Here is an 18,843-nt window from a genome sequence, read left to right as displayed (position 1 = left end):
GTCTATAGTGATTTACTTAGAACAATTCAATTTTTTTAAATGAAATTTAAAGACAGTGTAAATTGATAACACTCATAAAAGTTCAACCTTTATATAATTGTTAGTTTCTAGTTTTAACGGATAAAAATCTCAAAGTTAACATAATTAATTGAGTAAAAAAATATATGATACATTGTATAAATATGTTAGAATGAATTGATATCTTATCTTCTCTTAATTATTTGAAGGGTTAAAGTTCATATAAGAAAATGAAAAAGAATATACATTTTGGCATATAAATTTTAAGTATGGTTTCGATTTCAAAATGTAACACTGTTGTCGTTAAATTTTGAGTTTAGTTTCAATTAAATTAAATGGTACTTTTAAATACTATACATTAAAATAGTTTTAAAATGGTGTATTATTACTCATCTAATTTTTCTTATTTATTTTGCTATTGGTAACAAATTTCTTACCGATTAAAAAATATAAAATTTAAGATGAAAAGTAGAAATAAGTTTAGAAACCAAATAGTATTTCAACCTTACTTTTATTCAAGTATTATTTAAACTAAATGAGGGTGGAGAGGAGGAAGGGTTTCTTAAAAGAACTTATTAGTTAAATATATTTTTGTTGTTTAGTTGGTAAAGAACTTAGAAACTTATTGAAGTTGAACCATCTCTTATTCTTTCCTTATATTTGGTGGGGTAACCATGTCTCCTCTTCAAGTAAACCTGACATGTTCCTTCTTATATCAACTTAATCTAATCTAATCATTAACATTTAACAATTACAAAACTAAAAATCAATTCTAAGTCAAAGGAAAACAAAACTATTCAAATATAATATTTACAACACCAACAACAGACTGTTTCGTTTATTGAAATCCCTTTTCTCAACTATTACAACTTGTAACAAAATAGTGTAAAAGAGAATATACATTCAAATAAATTGGTATACATTACAAAGACTTCACACATTTCCATGATTTCCCACACTTGTATCTTCACAAAAAAATTTGTTACAAATGACTCAAAAATTTATGTTGCTTTGACCCAAAAATGAATTAAATAAAAGAAAAGCCAAAAAAACCCAATTATGCTTTACCCTAATCTTGCCATTTCTTCTTCACATCTACTGAGAAAAAAAATGAAAAAGGAATATGAAGCAATGAAGGCTTGAATAAAAGAACCCAACCAATGCTTCAACTTCAAAAACTTGACTCAGAAGGAAATGATAGACTTCTTCGAATCCTCTGCAACGAAAGCACCAACTCCCATGGCTGAAGAAGAAGAAGAAGATGAAGATGATGAAGATGATGAAGCAGAAGCTTTAGAAACCCACCAAACTCTCAAGCTTTTATCAAGGCTACCACTATACAACAAGAATCCCTCACCCACACCATTTGGAGCTGCTTGTAAGCATTTGATTGGTCCTTCATGTCCATTTATCACCCCAATTTTACACAGTCTCCCAAATGCTTCTCTTCTCCAAATCCCAATACTCTTATCAGCTGATCCACTGCACAAAAACTCCCCCGTCAAACATACACATAAGACAGCCATTTTATGAGCTTTTTTCTCACAAACAACTTTCCAACTCATTGTTTCTCCAATCTTTTCCCATCCCATTAAAAACCCATCTGAAATTCCCCCAAATACCCATTTCCCATCATTTGAAACTACCACAGAATTTATTGATACATCCTTATGACCCTCTAAAATCCCTAACAAACTATGCATTTCTTCTTCTACTTGTTCTTCTTCTTTTTTTCTTCTTCCCCATGCTTTGATTTTCCCATCTGCAGAAGCTGAATATACAATCCCATTACAAGCTACAACCCCATTAATGGCATCATCGTGAGCTTTAATGGATTCTAAACATTTCAAATCAGAAACCCTCCAAACTTTTAGGGTTTTGTCCCAAGAGCCAGAGTAAATCAGACCATTATGAACAGCTAAACAAGAAATTGTATCCGCATGTTCAATCCACAGGATTTTATGGTGCCTTCTTGTTTGAACATAATTGCTTTGTTTCATAAACTTACCCAAATAGTCTTTCGCCGTTGGTAGAGTATTCACGAGACGGAAATTGTTCTCCGACCTGCGTGAAACCTTCCAAACTCTGATTTTCCCGTCCTGATGAGCTGTGAAGACTCTGTTCCCGACGGCGACCACCGCCTTAACCGATCCTTCACCATGGCCGAATCTAGTGAAAACCCTTAAGTCCGGCTGCTGCCATACGATTATGTCTTTCCCTTGCGAGGCGCTTAAAATGAACTCACCACATAGAGCCAAAGAAGAAACAGAGCCAATGTGGCCGGGGAGAACAGCCAGTGGGCGATATGAAGAATACCCAGATGGGGATTTGTTGAGAAAATCACAAGGGAATTTGATGCCTTTGAAGTGGAATCGGTAGGAAGTCGGGGGAGTGTGGTCGTCAGCGTCACTGCTGCTTTCAGAGCTTGTGGAGTGCAACAATGGCGTGGCAGCTTCTGTTACAGGAGGATCCATGGAAGAGAGAGAGAGAGAGAGAGGGAGAAGGGAGGGGGGGAGCGGAGGAGTGAAGAAAAAGAAGGGAATCTTTGAATCCGTTGGGAGGAATTGAAGAATTGGGATAGGTTTGATTTGTAGGATTATTAAATTAAAGTTGGGGAAAAAGGGAATTGAATGGTGGGTGTAACGGATACTTTGGTTGTTCATAGACAGAGAAGGATCAGTGGGAGACTTTTTTAACCTTTTTTTCTTTTTATTTTCTATGGCCTTTATTGTAATTAAAAATGTTTAATTATTTGACACCCAACCTTTGGGTGTGGGGAATGCAATTTTTTTCTTTTTCCTTTTTATTTTATTTTTTCCATATTACTTTATAAATACTTAGATAGACGATTTGGCTTTATCAAATTACTCTAATAATTTGAACTTTTTAAATATCAACTTTATTTTCTCCTCATTTCTTATAATAATTTGTATTTTCCTTAACTAATGAATCATTTTTTAAGCTCAATTTTAGAAATGTAAACAAAATTTTAAAAGCTAGTTTTTTTTTTCAAAGTATTGTTTGGTTTTATAAACTATGATGGTAAAAATAGATAGCAAATCAATGAACAATTGGTAGTATCTATAAACTTAATTTTAAAAAATAAAAACAAAAATTTAATGATTACTAAATACGACCTAAATAATTTATAAATTGAGCCTCCTTAGTTTGTTGTTGGTTTGATTTTAAGGTTTGGGTCCAATTGCACATTCTTTCTTTTATTTTAGAAAATTTTGGTATGTTAGCCTAGTTCACAAGTAGTATTTCAGGTCATGTCACAATCCTTCACCCATATCCTCACCTAGGTTCAAGTTCTTGGATCTTCGATCACGACCTCTTTCAGCTCCAGAACCTTGAACAACTATAGGTGACGCTATAGAAACACATTTGCATAGCTTATGGGTAAATCATCATCATTCATAGAATCACATATTTCATGCTTGAAAGCCAAACATGGCCTAAAAACACATTTTCATAAAGTAATTTCAGTCCTTAGTCATCGACACATACTTTTATAATAACATTTTTGTAAAAATTTTAAACATACACATTCTTAAAATCATCATGAGTACACACGTCATTTAAGTATAAATGGAAACGTAGTCATAACAAGTTTCAATCACAGTAGTTTTCAAGCTATATATAATAAATAGCACAAGTACAAACAAAGCTTGAAAATGAGTCACTCACAGTCAATGATTTGATCCCCCAAGATTATACGCTTCTCCATTTTGATTTAGCTTGAAACAAAGATTAAGGTCTCTCGGATCTTCACTTAGCAAGACGGCACAATAATCTTTAAAAACACTTCATTATGAGCCTTCAAGCTATTTTACATTCCTAGAGTTCTTGCATTTTCAAAACTCCTTAGACTAAACTAAAAGTCCACTTTCAAAATTTTTAAACCTCAAATTTAAATTTTTAGAAAAATGGATGTCCAAACTTAAATCAAACTGATTGAGTCTTTCATTTCAACAAGTTCTCGTACCCAATATCCATACCTTGAAGATTTAGATCAATTAACAATCTCAAGCCAACCTATTGGGAATTCCTTGAAAATCCTCAAACTCTCCTATTTTTAATCCAAAACATTATGGGCATCAACAAACCTACGCATACACCAATTAGGTATTTCTAAGAACATAAAGAAAATGCACTAAAGTACCCAAAACTTATTGCAAACTTGTCGAAATCGTCATGACTCGCCTACACAGCACAATAACGACTTTTCTAACTCAAATCTAGCATTCAAATCGTGAGTAAATTAATTCTTGCACTAACCACTTATATTTGGTATTCAATAGGCATCCAAAAAAAAAAAAAAAAAACAAGATTCTCACCATTTTGTTCCAAAACACCCAAGCGAACTCCAAAGTTAATGGAAAGTCGATTTCAACCTTTCAACTCTAGGACCCGAGTATCATAGGTAATTTTATTTTAATGATTAAACTTAATGGGTATTCAAGAACTATAAGAAACTTCAATAAAACTATTCCAAACCTTACCAAGAACATAACAAGTCCCCTTAATTTCAACAAGATTAGCGGTTACTCAATATTATCATTAAAGTTAAATGAGTACTCAACAGTCTGCTCTAAAAAGCTTAGAAACTTACCTAAGTGGTGTCAAAACGCCTAATTTCAAGCTTCCATATGGCTGCACAACGGCCCAAACTCATTTAAAATTCGAATGTAGCATCAAAATGTAATGGGTATTGTGAAAATCAAGTCGAAACTCAATGGGTATTCAAAATTTCAAGAACACTCGTTATAAGTATCCAAAATCTTACCTAAGGCATATCAATATACAACCTTAGCTTTAAAGAAAAGCGTTTAGCAGTTTTCTAAATTTGGTCCTAACATCCACAAATCATGGTTTATTCAATATTAACATCAAACTTAGATAGGTACTCAAAACCCACTTCATAATGCTTAGAACTTTACCCAAGTCTACAAGAGAGAAATTTTAACGACTAACTGAAGGAATGAAAACTCAAAACGCACAACAATAATGGCGTAAATGGCTATCGGAGGAGCAATAACGCGACTCCAACAAAGATCAAACGAATCGAAAAACACAAGAGGGTGACTGAGTCACCTTTGTGGATGTGGAAGTGAGAGCCGCTTTCTATGGAATTCTAGGATAATTCTCCATAGCATCCACTAAATCGGGATATACATGTAAGGCCTTAAGGTACGACCATTTAGAACTTCACTCAATTAATAATGTGTATGCAATGTTATTAGAGGTATAATTTAAAACCAATGGTTACTTTACAATATTCTAAATTATTGTCACTACATAAATGTTCAAGTTGTAAAACATATTTGCTTAAGCACAATATTACCACTACAAGAAAGTATGACTCTCCTAATGTAGATTCACACCATCGAGAGAATAGGCTTCTTTCAACACACCAATTGAAGCATTAGGAGATATAATCTCTCCGGACAAATACAACAAGCGTTGACAATTAGTAACTGACTCCCGACGCCAGCCATGCACAACGTCAAGAGATGTAGGACACCCCTGACGATTTTACTCCACGTTAGGAGATATAAGATAATTGTTGACGGCATTAGTAATGGTGTCGTGAATTGGTAGAGATCTGCCGATGCATTAATATATGTGTTGGCATTTAAAGGACCTTCTAAGAAGAAGGGCTCATGAGGAAGGGCTTTGTTTTTTAGACTTTTGAAGAGTGGAAGGAGAAGGGTTTTCGGTGTCGTCGTTGCTGCCGCCACCACTATCTCTTTATGTATGTAATATATTTGGAACTTTAATTGATTTTATGTGTGCTTGGGAGGGTTGTCAAACTTAGGGTATTCCTTCAATTTCTTTCAATTATTTAGGCCTTTTTCTTCTTTCTCTTTGCTTCTTTAATTTCATCCCATTAAAATGTATATTGACAATCCATAAGTGTTTCTTGCCCTTGTTCTTTAAGGGTACGTAAGTGTTTCCTGTCAATGTTTGAGAATATAATAGGTTGCTTAGAAACTACTATTACTAGTTTTATGGTTTCTTCATTGTAGTATATTGGGTTTGGACCGATGACTATCCAAATGGAGATTTTAGTTTCCTTTATGTGTGAAATGAAATGGATTCATAGGTTTCAAAAATAAATTTTATCTATTTAATACTTTGTAATGCAGACTTTGGACTAATGATCGTAGGATGCTTCTTAGATTGGTTACTTTCTCGTAGAGGTTCAAAGATGCTATACTCACTATCTTCTCGAGAAGAAAACATGGTGGAGAATTTCCTTGTTAACTTATAAATCAAAGTAGGAAAAGCCACCTAAAAATAGATTAATCAATCGAGATTCAAATGTTACTTTATGATGTACATTGTTTGAATGAAAATATTTTCCACCTACTTGTATGTTGTGGTATGTTGGGTCTGTAATGTATGCTTCCGAAAAGATGTTATCTTAAGAAACTTCTTGTTGAAAAAATTTTAGGCCCTAGCTGAAGTAGGCTTTGAGAGCTTATCAAATTTTTTTTGTCTAAAAATGATGTGAGACCTCAGCTTGTTGTATGAATCTTTCTTCTAGTCCTCAACTTGTTGCTTTCTTATGTTGCTATTCTACACACTTATAATAAATTTGATTCATGTGATATATATATCGAGCCATTTGCTAGCTAGTACATGACTTTTATTCCAATTATATAGGGTTTTTTTTTTTTTTTTTTTTTTGTAAGAGGTCCATACTTGGAGGAAATTTGGACTTTTGGTTTCCTTTTTATTTTCTTTTAATGTTTGTTTTGCTATATCAATTTTGATTGATGTAAGATTTGTTCCTCATTTCTCCCCTAAAATCTATGCTTGACCTAAGTAAGGTACAAAACCATACATAATTGTTTCCTTCTAAGTATGTTTAAGGATATTGGCAAAAATGTCAAATGTACACATGTTATCTATTTTTTCTGTGCATATGAGATGCTATACCAATTTTAGTATGTGTGTATGTATGTATAATATTAAAATACCATAATTATATGCTATAATTTTATTTGATGTGAATCATGGATGTGTATGTGATGCTCTACCTTGGCATAGTTATAAATTCCAAAAGCTTATTTTCACTTTGATGGTGACCATGCAGACTTAACCAAAGACTACAACTTCGGTCACAAGTTTACCCTGTTGCTATTGAACTCCGATGGAATGGTATTTCTTGGTTCCAATTCATTAGATTCTTTCTTGTGATTTTGGTCTTCCTTATTTCTACACTTCAAAAGTGGTGTCCTATTTTACTCTTTCAATTATATTGATATGCTCTGTAACTTTGAAACTTTCAAGTTAATTGTCCTTATTTTGGTTGACTATGTTTTGTTTCATGATAAGAAGTTCCATTGTTCTCTATATCTACATTCATGCTATTACCATTTTGTGTTGTTAAGATGCAGTCGAGCACTCACTCGACGTATACATTTTATACATTTCCCCAACGTCCAAAATGCCTTTATTTTCTTTTAATTTTAGGTTACAAAAACCTAAAATTAAAATAAAATAAACATATATTTTTTTAAAAAAATAACCTAACTCCCGACGCCTTAGACACAACGTCAAAAGTTATAAAAAGATCTCTCAACACTACAAGAAAAGCTGTCTACTATGACAGTTGTGTATATCACAAAATGGGAGAGGGAAAAAAAAACTGACACAAAATGTAAAATTTCGCGTTTTTGGCGGAAAAAGACGAAATTTTTCGGATAATACATTTCACGACAGTTATCTAATATCATAGAAAAAACATAAAATAATATTTTATTTTTATTAAAAAAATAATAAATAAAGATTAGAAATTTAGAAAATATTTCCCCAAATCGTAAACCCTTATTATTTTCCTCAATTCTCCTGCGAAGTCTCCATCTCCAATCTGATCTTCTATCTCCAATTCGACCATATTTGGGCCTCATCACCTCTTCTGCCATTTGTGCTTGTCATCACCTCCTCTGCCGGTAAGTTTCTATTCCTTCTCTCTTTGTCTCTCTCTGTGAATATTGTGTAATTCCCTTTCATAAACATTCCAACAATCCAATGTCTTTATACATGCATTTCAACTACCCCTCTTCTTCATACCCAAGTCAGAAGAAGAAAAAAAATGCTTTACGTAGCTCTCTTTGTCCTCTTCTTCAACTTTTTCCTTTTTTTTTTTTTTTTTTTAATGAGGTTAAAGTGGATTCTTAATTTTTTGAATTTTGAAAGTGGGTGTTCAAATGCTGCTTTATTATCCTAGGTACACGAAGAGGGATTATGAGAAAATGGAGGAAGGTAAGTTGGATTTGCTTCTAAAACAGTATGGACTCTGTTTTACCCTCAAGGGAAAAGGGCATTTGCTATTGGCATGTTCTTATGACCTTAACAACTTTGAATTTACCCACTATGTGTTTGATGAAATTCCTAAAAAAAAAAAAAAACTATTAAATTTTTATGAACCCAACTCTGCCCTTGGTCTTGATTGTCACTTCTTATGTTTCTATGAACGTTTCTTAGTGTGCTGTGAATGGTTTTTCAGGATTCAATATTTAACAAAAACGTCTGCATTCTAGCAAGGTTTGATTTTCTCCATTTTTCTTTGAATTGGTGCTTACCTAGTGATTTTAAGATATGATTTGGAGTAGTTGTGTAAATGACTGATGATTGGTGGAGATTTTCACTTAATACATTTAGGATTTTCGTTAGGTTTTATCTCGTTGTATTGTGGATGGAGGAAGAACACAAGCTTTCCTTGTTGGGATTACAACAAGATTTCTTGTGTGATAGGATTTTGGAATAATGCAGAAAAGTTGAAGGTATTCTCTTATTTATTTCTTGAAATTTTCTAAAAAAGAACATCATCAATCAATTCTATCTTGACACTTAAACAAGAATTTTTTTGTGAGATTATGAGAAAATATGATATTAGTTTGTGCTTGTAAGGTGTTTGACGATATGTGTCTGAAGCTTTAAAAGTCTTCTTCTTTTTCTTTTGCATTGTGTGAGTGTGTTCTATGATCTGATTGTTACACACACTGAAGCCTATTTTTAACTTAGTATATTAGACTTGTTGTAATGAAGTTTAGTTTGGCAATTGGCAATTCACCATTTAGAAAATTGTTTGTGAAAAGCCTCTTGTTCTTTCAAACCAAATACCTAAAACCATGGATATAGACAACAAACATAACCTTAAAAGGAACAAGTACCAACATCAAAAGGTGCTTAGTTTTCTTTCATAGAGAAGATTCTATCTGAAAGTTATCTTCCCTCTTTGTTTTACAATTTTTTATTGTGCTAGTTGTTGTCATTTTGCAGTTTGCACAAGTGTTTGTAGCTAAGTCATGTCAATCCATCTATATGGTGCATAATGGTTTTTTAATGTACACTTTCCACCCCTCTTTCCTCCTTTTGGATAGAAGTTGCTCATAATGTTCCATCTCGTGAATTAATTGTTTCCCTGTTTTCATAGGCCGGAAGCGTGGATGTTCAATTATATATACGTTTGTTTATGAACTATTTATGATACCCTGAAATCATTTGATTCATAGACCTATTATCTTTTATGCTATGAGTTGGTCTAAATGTACATTTTGTTGTCTCCAGTAGACTGAGGATCCACTATCTTTTCATTGTAGATAATATATGGGTCCTTGAAAATGTTCTGCTTAGTTTTCTTGATAATTTATGTTGCAGACTTATGATGGAATGATTATTGGAGAACATTCTAGGGAATTAGATCTAGATGTAAGTTGAGAACTTTATGTTTAAACTTTGGATCGAAGTTGTTTCTACTTGATTTACATGGTAAGCAATTTTATTTTTTTCCAGGTTAATCTTGTAAGAACTAAAGAAAACTTACCAATATCCGTTCTGCTTGCAAAGATGAAAATGTGAAGCTATCTCCACCTCGACTTGTATGTTATTTCTACATTGAGTTCCAATTGTATATATTTTAGTTTTATTGTGAATCCAGTATCCAAGATGTAGAATTCAACTCTAGAACGTCAGGACACAAGTAGGCTAGAAAGCTTTATTATCTTTTCCTAAGTATGATTACTCACACTAACATCTAATTTTAAACTTAAATGCAGAGATGAGTCTTGAAGAAACAATAGGATATGTTGCATCTGATGAACTTATTAAGGTAGTTTATGCTTTATTCATTCAAATTGTCTTTCTCATCTTCATTTTCTTTGGAAATTATTGTCAATGTACTCAACTCGTAATATTCTGATGCAAAAACTATAACACACTTAATTTGTTATTTTTTAATGTAACATTTAGGATCATATAATGTTTTTGCTTTGTTGTTGTATGGTTATTGATGGAAAACAATTATTTAATGAGGTTGCAACACACATGGCACGCATGCTTTCCTTCTAATGTGGCTTTTATGATTGGATCTAAGTATTAGCTTTTACAATTACTTATTAGGTTCCGACCATTTACAAATAGAAATTTATTGAACTGGCTACTTTATAAAAATCTCTATTTTGGACTTACAGTTTGTTGCATTGTGCCAAGACCATATTGAAAAAAAAAATGAAGCAAAATAGAAAGGAAAAGAAGACAATCCCAGTAGTTGTTCTTAGCTTAGACCAAACAGAAGAGAAATGATCAGAGCACAAAGAAAGAAAGAACTTGCATTTCAATGGAGAATAGCATGAAAAACAAGAACCCGGTTGGAAATAGAAGAAAATAAAACTTCAAATAATAATTAACGACAGAAGAGAACTTTCATATATATATATTTGCTTTTACGCTTTCGATGTGAGACTGTTTGAATTTAGTTCAGATGTTGAAATTCTTGTATCCTGAGTATGTTCTTTTGATTGTAGTGTCAATCCACGGTATAAAGCTTCAAATAATGATACAAGTAGTAAACTTTGTTTTATTGTCGTCGTGGTTGCTCCTTTCGCAGGGTTGTGAAAGGGAGAGTACTGGGCCTCTTGACTTGGAAATTAATTTATTGTTTGATATAGTGTATCGCATACAAATTTTGTTCTCGATAGTGTACGTTTTTATTTTCCTTCTATGGATTCTTTTCATGTTTGAACATTTGATATATTTGTTCTACAGGATGCAGAAGCATATGCTTACCTTTTAAAATGAAGGATTGCAACAATTTTAGAGGAAGGAGGAGGCCTGAGGAAATTTACCAAATACTTGAGTGATAATTCTGGTGCTAAAGGATATTGCATGTATGCCTCTTTAAAGACCTTGTAAATTCCATATTTGTAAATTGTTTAAACTTGATTGAAAATGTACGAATATTACAAAGTGTATTATAGCATATATATGTGTATATATATATATATATTAAAGTATCGACCATTTGTTTCTATATGGATGAATGAATTATAACATTATTGTCATTCAAATGGTTCGTGTAATGGCGAAGAGATAAGGAGAACATAAAAATATGGTAGTAATTGAGGGATTTGTAACAGAAAATAATTGTCATAATATATGAATTCGTCACACTTCATAATTGTCGTTAATACTAAAATAATGACATTTAATTTTTTAAAAAAAACTGTCACGACTATCCTATATTTGACAGGAAAAAAAATGTCGTTAATAGCGAAACAATGACATTTATTTTTAAAAAAGCTGTCACGATTGCTCTATCCTTGACATTTAAAAAATGTCATAAGAAATGAATTTTCGACATTTTTTTTAACTGTCGTTAATACGCAACTGATGACAGTTATTTGTTGTCATAATATACAATATGACAGTTATTTGTTGTCATAAAATAGTAATTAACGACATTTATTTACTGTCATGAAAAAGCTTATTGCGACAGTTCTCAAAAACTGTCATGGAAGGACTTTCCACGACTCCCGCTTCTATAACTATAAATAATTGTCACGAATTTCGTCGTAGACCACTTTTCTTGTAGTGCAACGTCGTACATAGACGTTGGGAGATTGGTCTTAATTTCCAACACCTAGGATGGCGAACTCTCGACGCCATACGACACTGGGAGTTCTTCGATATCTTGATGCTTCATTTCACGACATCGAGAAATCCTCTCTCAATGCATTTCTCTCGAGTCGGCTCTCAACGCTCATTTTATGCGGCAAAAGATCCCTTTTTGATAAATTTTAATATATATTCCGACGATTTACTGCGTTGCGAGATCTGAAATTTCTTGTGGTGTACACAGATGTATACTGATTGAAGAAAATGTTTTTAAAAATTTTCAAGTGGGGGAATTATTATTAAAAAAATTTCAAGTGGAGGATTGTTGATGAAATGTTTTACCATTACAAAACGTTACAAATGTTTCAACCGTTACCAAATTGTTTCGACCGTTCACAATTTATCACGTTGAATCATTACATTTTGCTCCGCTATATATATGGCACACCTCATTCTCATTTCAACACATAAAAACGAAAAACAAACGTTTCTCTTCTCACTTTCTACCTTGTGTTCTCTCCCTTCCTTTCTATTTTTGTTCTAGTTTTGTTTTTCGAGAAAGTATCCTTTAGAGTGTTGGTATTTTGTTCGATTTTGGTTTAGCTTTGGATGAAGAACTGATGTTGTTTTATCTTGGAGATGATGGGGCAATTTCAAAATTGTTTGCATACCGATCAAAGCTGTGAAACGTCTTAAAGAGTGCGAGATTCATGACTTAGACATTTTGTTAACGTGCTTCTGTTTTACTATTTTTCTTACTACGATGATTAGCTCCACCGAAATGCAACAACACCAAGTAACAACTAACAAGTGTCTCCTGATCTAGGCATCCAAACATACAGATGGCCAAATTTTGCTTCCAATACTTGCTTTACTACATTATCCAATTCCAGTTCCAATAGTATCTCTATCGAAAATTAACATTAATATCAATATCCATGTCAATAGTAAATATGATTGAGATAATATCAGTAGTTCATATCAACAATTAATATGAGTGTCAATAGTTTATTATTTATTATTATTATTGGTTATTTATAGTGGAACATATCGTAATCAAGTTAAAGATTTTGTTTTTATCTAGATTTTTTTTTTGTCATTTTTTACACATTTGTAATATATATTTTCTTTTAGGTGTAATATTTAGATATTTTGTTATAAAAATATAATTTAAAAATAAATTAAATAATATCTTTCACATTTTCAAATATAGCAAAACCAACTAATACTAGGTGAGACATATATAGACTACAATTCAAATCAATTTTTGATTGTTTAATACAATAAAAACATCATCATACAAAAAAAATCAATTGTTTAATACAATAAAAACATCATCATAAAAAAATCAATTTTCATGAAAATATTAATGAGATGGTCAATACTTTGAGAAGAACTAAACAAAACAACTAGATCAATCTGATTCGATTTATCTTTTATTTTATTTTTGAAATAAGATATATGAGTTTTCTTTACTTTTAAGTGTAAATGAATTTATTTCTCTTATTTTGATCTCTTCATATTTTTAATTTCAGTTTAAAAGATGAAAAGAGCAATTTTAAAAAGTATAAACTAAAATAAACGTTTTAAAAGTAGTAAATGAAAGTTAAAATTTGAACATTTTTTATTGTAAAAGATTGATGAAAGAGCTTGAGAGTGTAAGAGAACACAATTATTGGCACATTTACTTCATAATTTGGCTCCATAGATGTAGATCAAGTTCACTAAAAGTTAGTTTAATTATTGATGGTAGTAGTTGCATATATATTGTCTTTATTTGTATTCACACTTTTTAAATTATAGAATGTAATCTTATGTAATCTTAGGTTTGGTATGTAATATATATATATATATATATATAAAGAATGTAGTTTAAGATATGAAATTTAAGCCTATATTATTATATGAGATGTAGTTGGAAACTTTATCCAAGTAGTATCATTATTTTATTGAAAGAATTAATATCACCAATAAATTTATTTAAATTTCAATCAAAATCATCCGTGTATTAAAAAAATGGATCCTAAAATATTTTATTTTTCTTTTAAGTATTTTTTTGAAAATTTGAAAGCTCCTATTTAAGATAGTTTACTTCAAGATGTCATGGACTAATTTTTAAACAAATACAAATTAATAGATAAGAATGAAAACATCTAGAAATTTATAATTATAATTTCAGCTCCTTGTGATGACCGTGTGTTACGCCCCAAACTCGAAGGTAATTTATTTTAAGAAAATTATTCGATTTGTATAAGATTTATTTATTTTTTTTTGAAGAAAATATGTTGAAGGGGGAGAAAGAAGATTTGAAAATGTGATAATATAATTATATATATATTTATTTATATTTTAGTTTTATTATTTAATTTAAATAAAAGAAAAGAAAAAGAAATTTTTTTCCTTCCTTCTTCCTCCCGTTTTCTTCTTCTCCTTCCTATACCCTAGCAGCCGCACGCCCTCTCTTCCCTTCCGTTCGCCGCCGCTCCTTCTTCTCTTTTCTTCCTCTTTCGTTCGACGTCGACTGTCAGACCAAGCCGAAAACGAAAACCCATCCCTCTTTTCTTTTCGTTTTCTACCGCCGGCCACCCCAAAATTTCTCTTCTTCCGTTTCTCTTTCTTTTCTACCATACCCAGCCGCCGCTGCAACCGTCGGCCGCCATCTCTGTTCGCGAAGCAAGTCGTACACGTCACCTTGCAGCTGTCGTCCAGATCTGCGTCGCCGTGCCCCGTCCCAATCGCCTCTGTCTCCGTCGAAGCCAAGCCCAGCCGCCGCCCATTCCTTTCCTCTCCGTTCGTGAAGCCCGGTCGCCGCATCAGATCGTCGATCGATTTTGAGGCAGCGCGCACGTCTACTTCCAGCCGCGCGTTTTCTCTTCTTCCAGCAGCGTGTTTTTCTTCTAACCGCGATTCACAAGCCAGCGTACACTCTAATCTGTCTGCACGATGGTTTTTGTTTAGAATCGATTGCCGCTGTCCCTATTTTTACTGAGATCCGTCGAAGTTTTGTTGGTAAGATTGAAGTTATGAAATTGTAGTCGTTTCCAAAACAATTTAAGTATGGGTTGTGATGTTTTCAAGGTGTTCAAACGTTACGGATGGGTTAATTGACTAATTTGATAAATTATTCTTGAAGGTGTGAAAGATAACTTTGTATCACTTAAATTCACAACCAATTTGTGAATTTTGATTTCGGGTTGCTCTTATTTGGATTGTTTCGTGGACGATAGTTGGTTAAGGAGCTTCCCTAACTTTGAGGTAAGAGATTTTCTACTGGACTCAATAACAAAATTAAGATATAATGACTAATTAAGATGTATTGACTGTATGGACCGTATTATTATATTTGAACTGAGTAGAGATGATTTTTATGATGTATGTTTGGACATTGACTTAAAGTTTAATGTTTGCTGTGTTTGACCGGGAGAAATTAATACATATATGTGCATGGGTGTTGATGTGGACTGTGGTTGAGTATATGTTGTGACTGTCTGGTTATGTATGTTGTACAAAGATAAGGGATGTGGAAACGACTGAATCTCGTAGATGTTGCTTATATAAAGTGTGGATTTGATTAGTAGATTGATTGTTGTCTAGACTGAATGTATAATCTATTGTTATGTTGTGTGCTTGTGAACGGAAGAAACGTCATGGTTGTGCCCTTGGTGACTGAGGAGGAGGTTATGATTGTTTAGCTTGTTAATTGATGTAATGATATGCTTTTTACCGACCTTGGGCTAATTTAGAGTAAGACGACTGTTTGAGGTTAAATAAGAAGTTTACGTGATGAGAATGTTTAACTGATCTGTGAATGATTGCTAAGATGTTTAGAATGGACCGAGGGGAAAAATTGTTAGCTTTTATTGGGATGTGTGCCTTGTAGGTGTCTCACGGGATCACCAATTATTCTGCACCTTCGGGAGCATTAGACTGATATGTGTTTTCTGCAAAACACTAGACTGAAATGTACGTCCCTCGGCGGCGTTAGACTGAAATGTGCATCCTACGGGATCACAAGACTGCGACTCTACAGGGTGTCCCAATAGAATGTTAACAATTTATTTTCCCCTGACGGGACCAGGGTCTCTTACTGGGTATTTTTATACTCACCCTCCTTATGTTTAATTTTCAGGCAAAGGTAATAAAGACGGCAAACCGACGAGGGGCAGGAAGAAAGCGTGATTTCCATATGGGTTATTTTAAATTTGCTTCCGCTTAATAATTGTTGGACTTGGACTTGGGTCCATTTTCCTACTAGACTTGGACTTGAGCTCATCATCCTTTTTGGCTTTATTTTTATATCTAAGGTTTGAATTGGGTTGGGTATGGTAAAACTTAATTACCAAAATTCAATCAAATTATAAATATCACAATGTTTGACGTGATAACGTGGCAAAATTTAATTAGCAAAAATTTCTTACTCAACAAATGCCCATTTTTTGAGATTTGTACATGAGAATGAGTGGATGAATCTTGAAAATGATAAGTTGAAATCAAAGATACAAGTGATTTTGTTCTTGACTTTGACTCCCATTAAAATGGAAATTAATTACGTTTGATTAAAATGAAGTTTGGAATACAACTCTATGTCAATGTTGTAGTGAATTTGACTTTAATTCACAATTTTTTCAATAAAAAAACATTTGGAATATGGCAAAAAAAAGAAAAAATCAGAATGAATTTAATGGAAGAGACTTAAAATGGAGAAAATTAGAATATTATCAACCCATCAATCTATTAGAATATTATCAATCTATGACTTTCAATTTTAAATTTTTTTTAGCAAAAGTTTTGTTACTTAATATAAAGTTGAATTGCATCAAACAAAAAAAAGAGGGAAGTTGATTAATGTGTGAGATAATATTGATATATAAAATATATACATAGTATATATAAAAGAAGTTGATACCAATATTGTATTTTTAAATTATTTAGAATATTAATTACTTCAATTCATAGTGGAATGAAATTTATTTAAGAGTAATTTTAAATCAATTTGCATTTAAATAACGTGGTTGAAATACATTATCGATTCCTAATTATTTTTAATTTTCGGTTTTTGAAACATATCGATTGATTCTAATGATATTTAATGATTAAAATTCATTGTGCAAGTAAAGTTGACTTTTCAATTAACTCTACAATCCAATTTCTTTTGTATGCAATAACCAAAAAACAAAGTTCACAACATTTCTTTTGAAAATCCTAATTTAAAATCTTATATATTTAGAAGTGTATTAATTTAAAAAATATCATTTGAATACTACTGTTTGATTAGAGAGTTGAAGCATTTCAACAAATCATGGAGAATTAAAGTGATGGTTTTGCGAAAAATAAACATTCAATCCTTAGTATTTTTTTTCTTCAATTATATGATTTTAATTTGAATAATTGTTTTTATCGTTGCAAGGAACAAAAATACAAGATGTTATGTTTAATGACATAATTAAAAAATTAGAAAAAATGTGAAGAAAAATAAATCATATTTCATACAAAAGCAACAGCATGTTATGTTTCGTGGACGTTACTTGATTAAGGAGCTTCCCTAACTTTGAGGTAAGGGACTTTCTACTGGACTCACCGACAATTTTGAGTTATGTTGGACTGTATGGTTAAATTGGAATTTAGTGTATATTGTGTTTAACTGGGAAAGACAGATATATATTTATGTGTGGAATGATGTGGACTTGGTATTGAGTGCATGCTGTGACTGACTGGATGTGACTGACTGAATATGTATTTTTACACATATGGATGTTGAATGACTGAAAGTTATAGATGTTTCTTGATTAAATGTAGGGTGAAACTGGTAGATTGTCGTTTGACTGAATATATGATATATGGTTATGATTGTGTTTCTGTGAATTGAGGAAAGGTCGTGTTTGTGTCCTTGTAGACTAAAGTGGATGTTATGATTGTTTTATTGTTCACTGATGTATTGACGTGCTTCTGACCGGCCTTGAGTTAAATTCCAATAAGATGATTGTTAGGTACCAAGTGAAGAGTTTATGAAATGAGAATATTTAACTGAACCGTGAATGATTGTTTAAAAGTTTAGAATGGACTGAGGGGAAAAATTGTTAGCTTTTATTGGGATCACCAATTATTCTGAACCGTGTGCCTTGTAGGTGTCCCACGGGATCACCAATTATTCTGCACCCTTCGGGGGCATTAGACTGATATGTGTTTCTGCAGAACACTAGACTGAAATGTATGTCCCTCGAGACGTTAGACTGAAATGTGCATCCTACGGGATCACAAGACTGCGACTGTACAGGGTGTCCCAATAGAATGTTAACAATTTATTTTCCCCTGACGGGACCAGTAGAGGGTCTCTTACTGGGTATTTTTATACTCACCCTCTATATGTTTAATTTTTCAGGCAAAGGTAATAAAGGCGGCAAACTGGCGAGGGGCAGGAAGGAAGCGTGATCGCCACAGGGGACACTTTAAAATTTTGCTTCCGATTAGTGATTTATTGTATTCTTTGTATTCGAACGTGAGACTGTTTAGAAATTTTGAGGTTTTAAAGCATTTAAAGTTTTGAAACTTTTTTGTTTTATATTTTCATGTGAATTTTAGTAATTTAAAACTGGGGCCCAAACAAACAAAGTAAATTTTGTTCTTTTGAGGTTTTAAATTTTAATTAACCAAGGTCTTTTGTCAAAAGTTAATGACCTCGACTTAGGTAAAAAGTTGGGTTGTTACAACTTGGGAGTTCGTCCACCTGAAATGAAAGGTCAACGGTTGAACCTTCCTTGGTTGACAGAACAATTCACAGAATTGCCACTGGATGCTGATGTAGTGAGCGTTTAGAGATACGCTTGTGCATACATATGCAGTTAATTGGAGGCTTTCTATTTGCCAAATCAAACACCCTGGTCTACTGTATGTTCCTTTCGCTTTTAATTAATTTTG

At 32.5% G+C, this 18,843-nt stretch overlaps 1 protein-coding gene and 2 long non-coding RNA genes across 6 annotated transcripts; 2 read left to right on the top strand and 1 right to left on the bottom strand.

Annotated features, from left to right (window-relative positions):
* Positions 1 to 822: 822 nt before the first annotated feature.
* On the bottom strand, positions 823 to 2,752 carry LOC101203878 (protein JINGUBANG). Its single transcript, XM_004140296.3, has one exon. The coding sequence runs from the start codon at positions 2,679 to 2,681 to the stop codon at positions 1,203 to 1,205; it is 1,479 nt and encodes a 492-aa protein (XP_004140344.3). The 5' UTR covers positions 2,682 to 2,752; the 3' UTR covers positions 823 to 1,202.
* A 5,076-nt stretch (positions 2,753 to 7,828) lies between these two features.
* LOC105435509 lies at positions 7,829 to 11,301 on the top strand. Of its 4 annotated transcripts, none has more exons than XR_004216471.1 (8): positions 7,829 to 7,982; positions 8,261 to 8,295; positions 8,540 to 8,577; positions 8,707 to 8,816; positions 9,694 to 9,744; positions 9,829 to 9,914; positions 10,092 to 10,144; positions 11,080 to 11,301. It is a non-coding gene; the product is annotated as an uncharacterized LOC105435509 (long non-coding RNA). The 4 variants fall into 4 exon arrangements; XR_004216473.1 differs by having other exon boundaries at positions 8,695 to 8,816; XR_969553.2 differs by lacking the exon at positions 9,694 to 9,744 and having other exon boundaries at positions 7,830 to 7,982.
* Positions 11,302 to 14,303: 3,002 nt separating this feature from the next.
* LOC116403667 lies at positions 14,304 to 16,443 on the top strand. Its single transcript, XR_004216447.1, has 3 exons — positions 14,304 to 14,937; positions 15,062 to 15,183; positions 16,058 to 16,443. It is a non-coding gene; the product is annotated as an uncharacterized LOC116403667 (long non-coding RNA).
* Positions 16,444 to 18,843: the final 2,400 nt, after the last annotated feature.

Source organism: Cucumis sativus, chromosome 5 (assembly GCF_000004075.3).
Source record: "Cucumis sativus cultivar 9930 chromosome 5, Cucumber_9930_V3, whole genome shotgun sequence".
Classification (NCBI taxonomy): domain Eukaryota; kingdom Viridiplantae; phylum Streptophyta; class Magnoliopsida; order Cucurbitales; family Cucurbitaceae; genus Cucumis; species Cucumis sativus.
The sequence above is the reverse complement of the archived record's forward strand: the minus strand, read 5'-3'. Positions and strand labels throughout refer to the sequence as shown.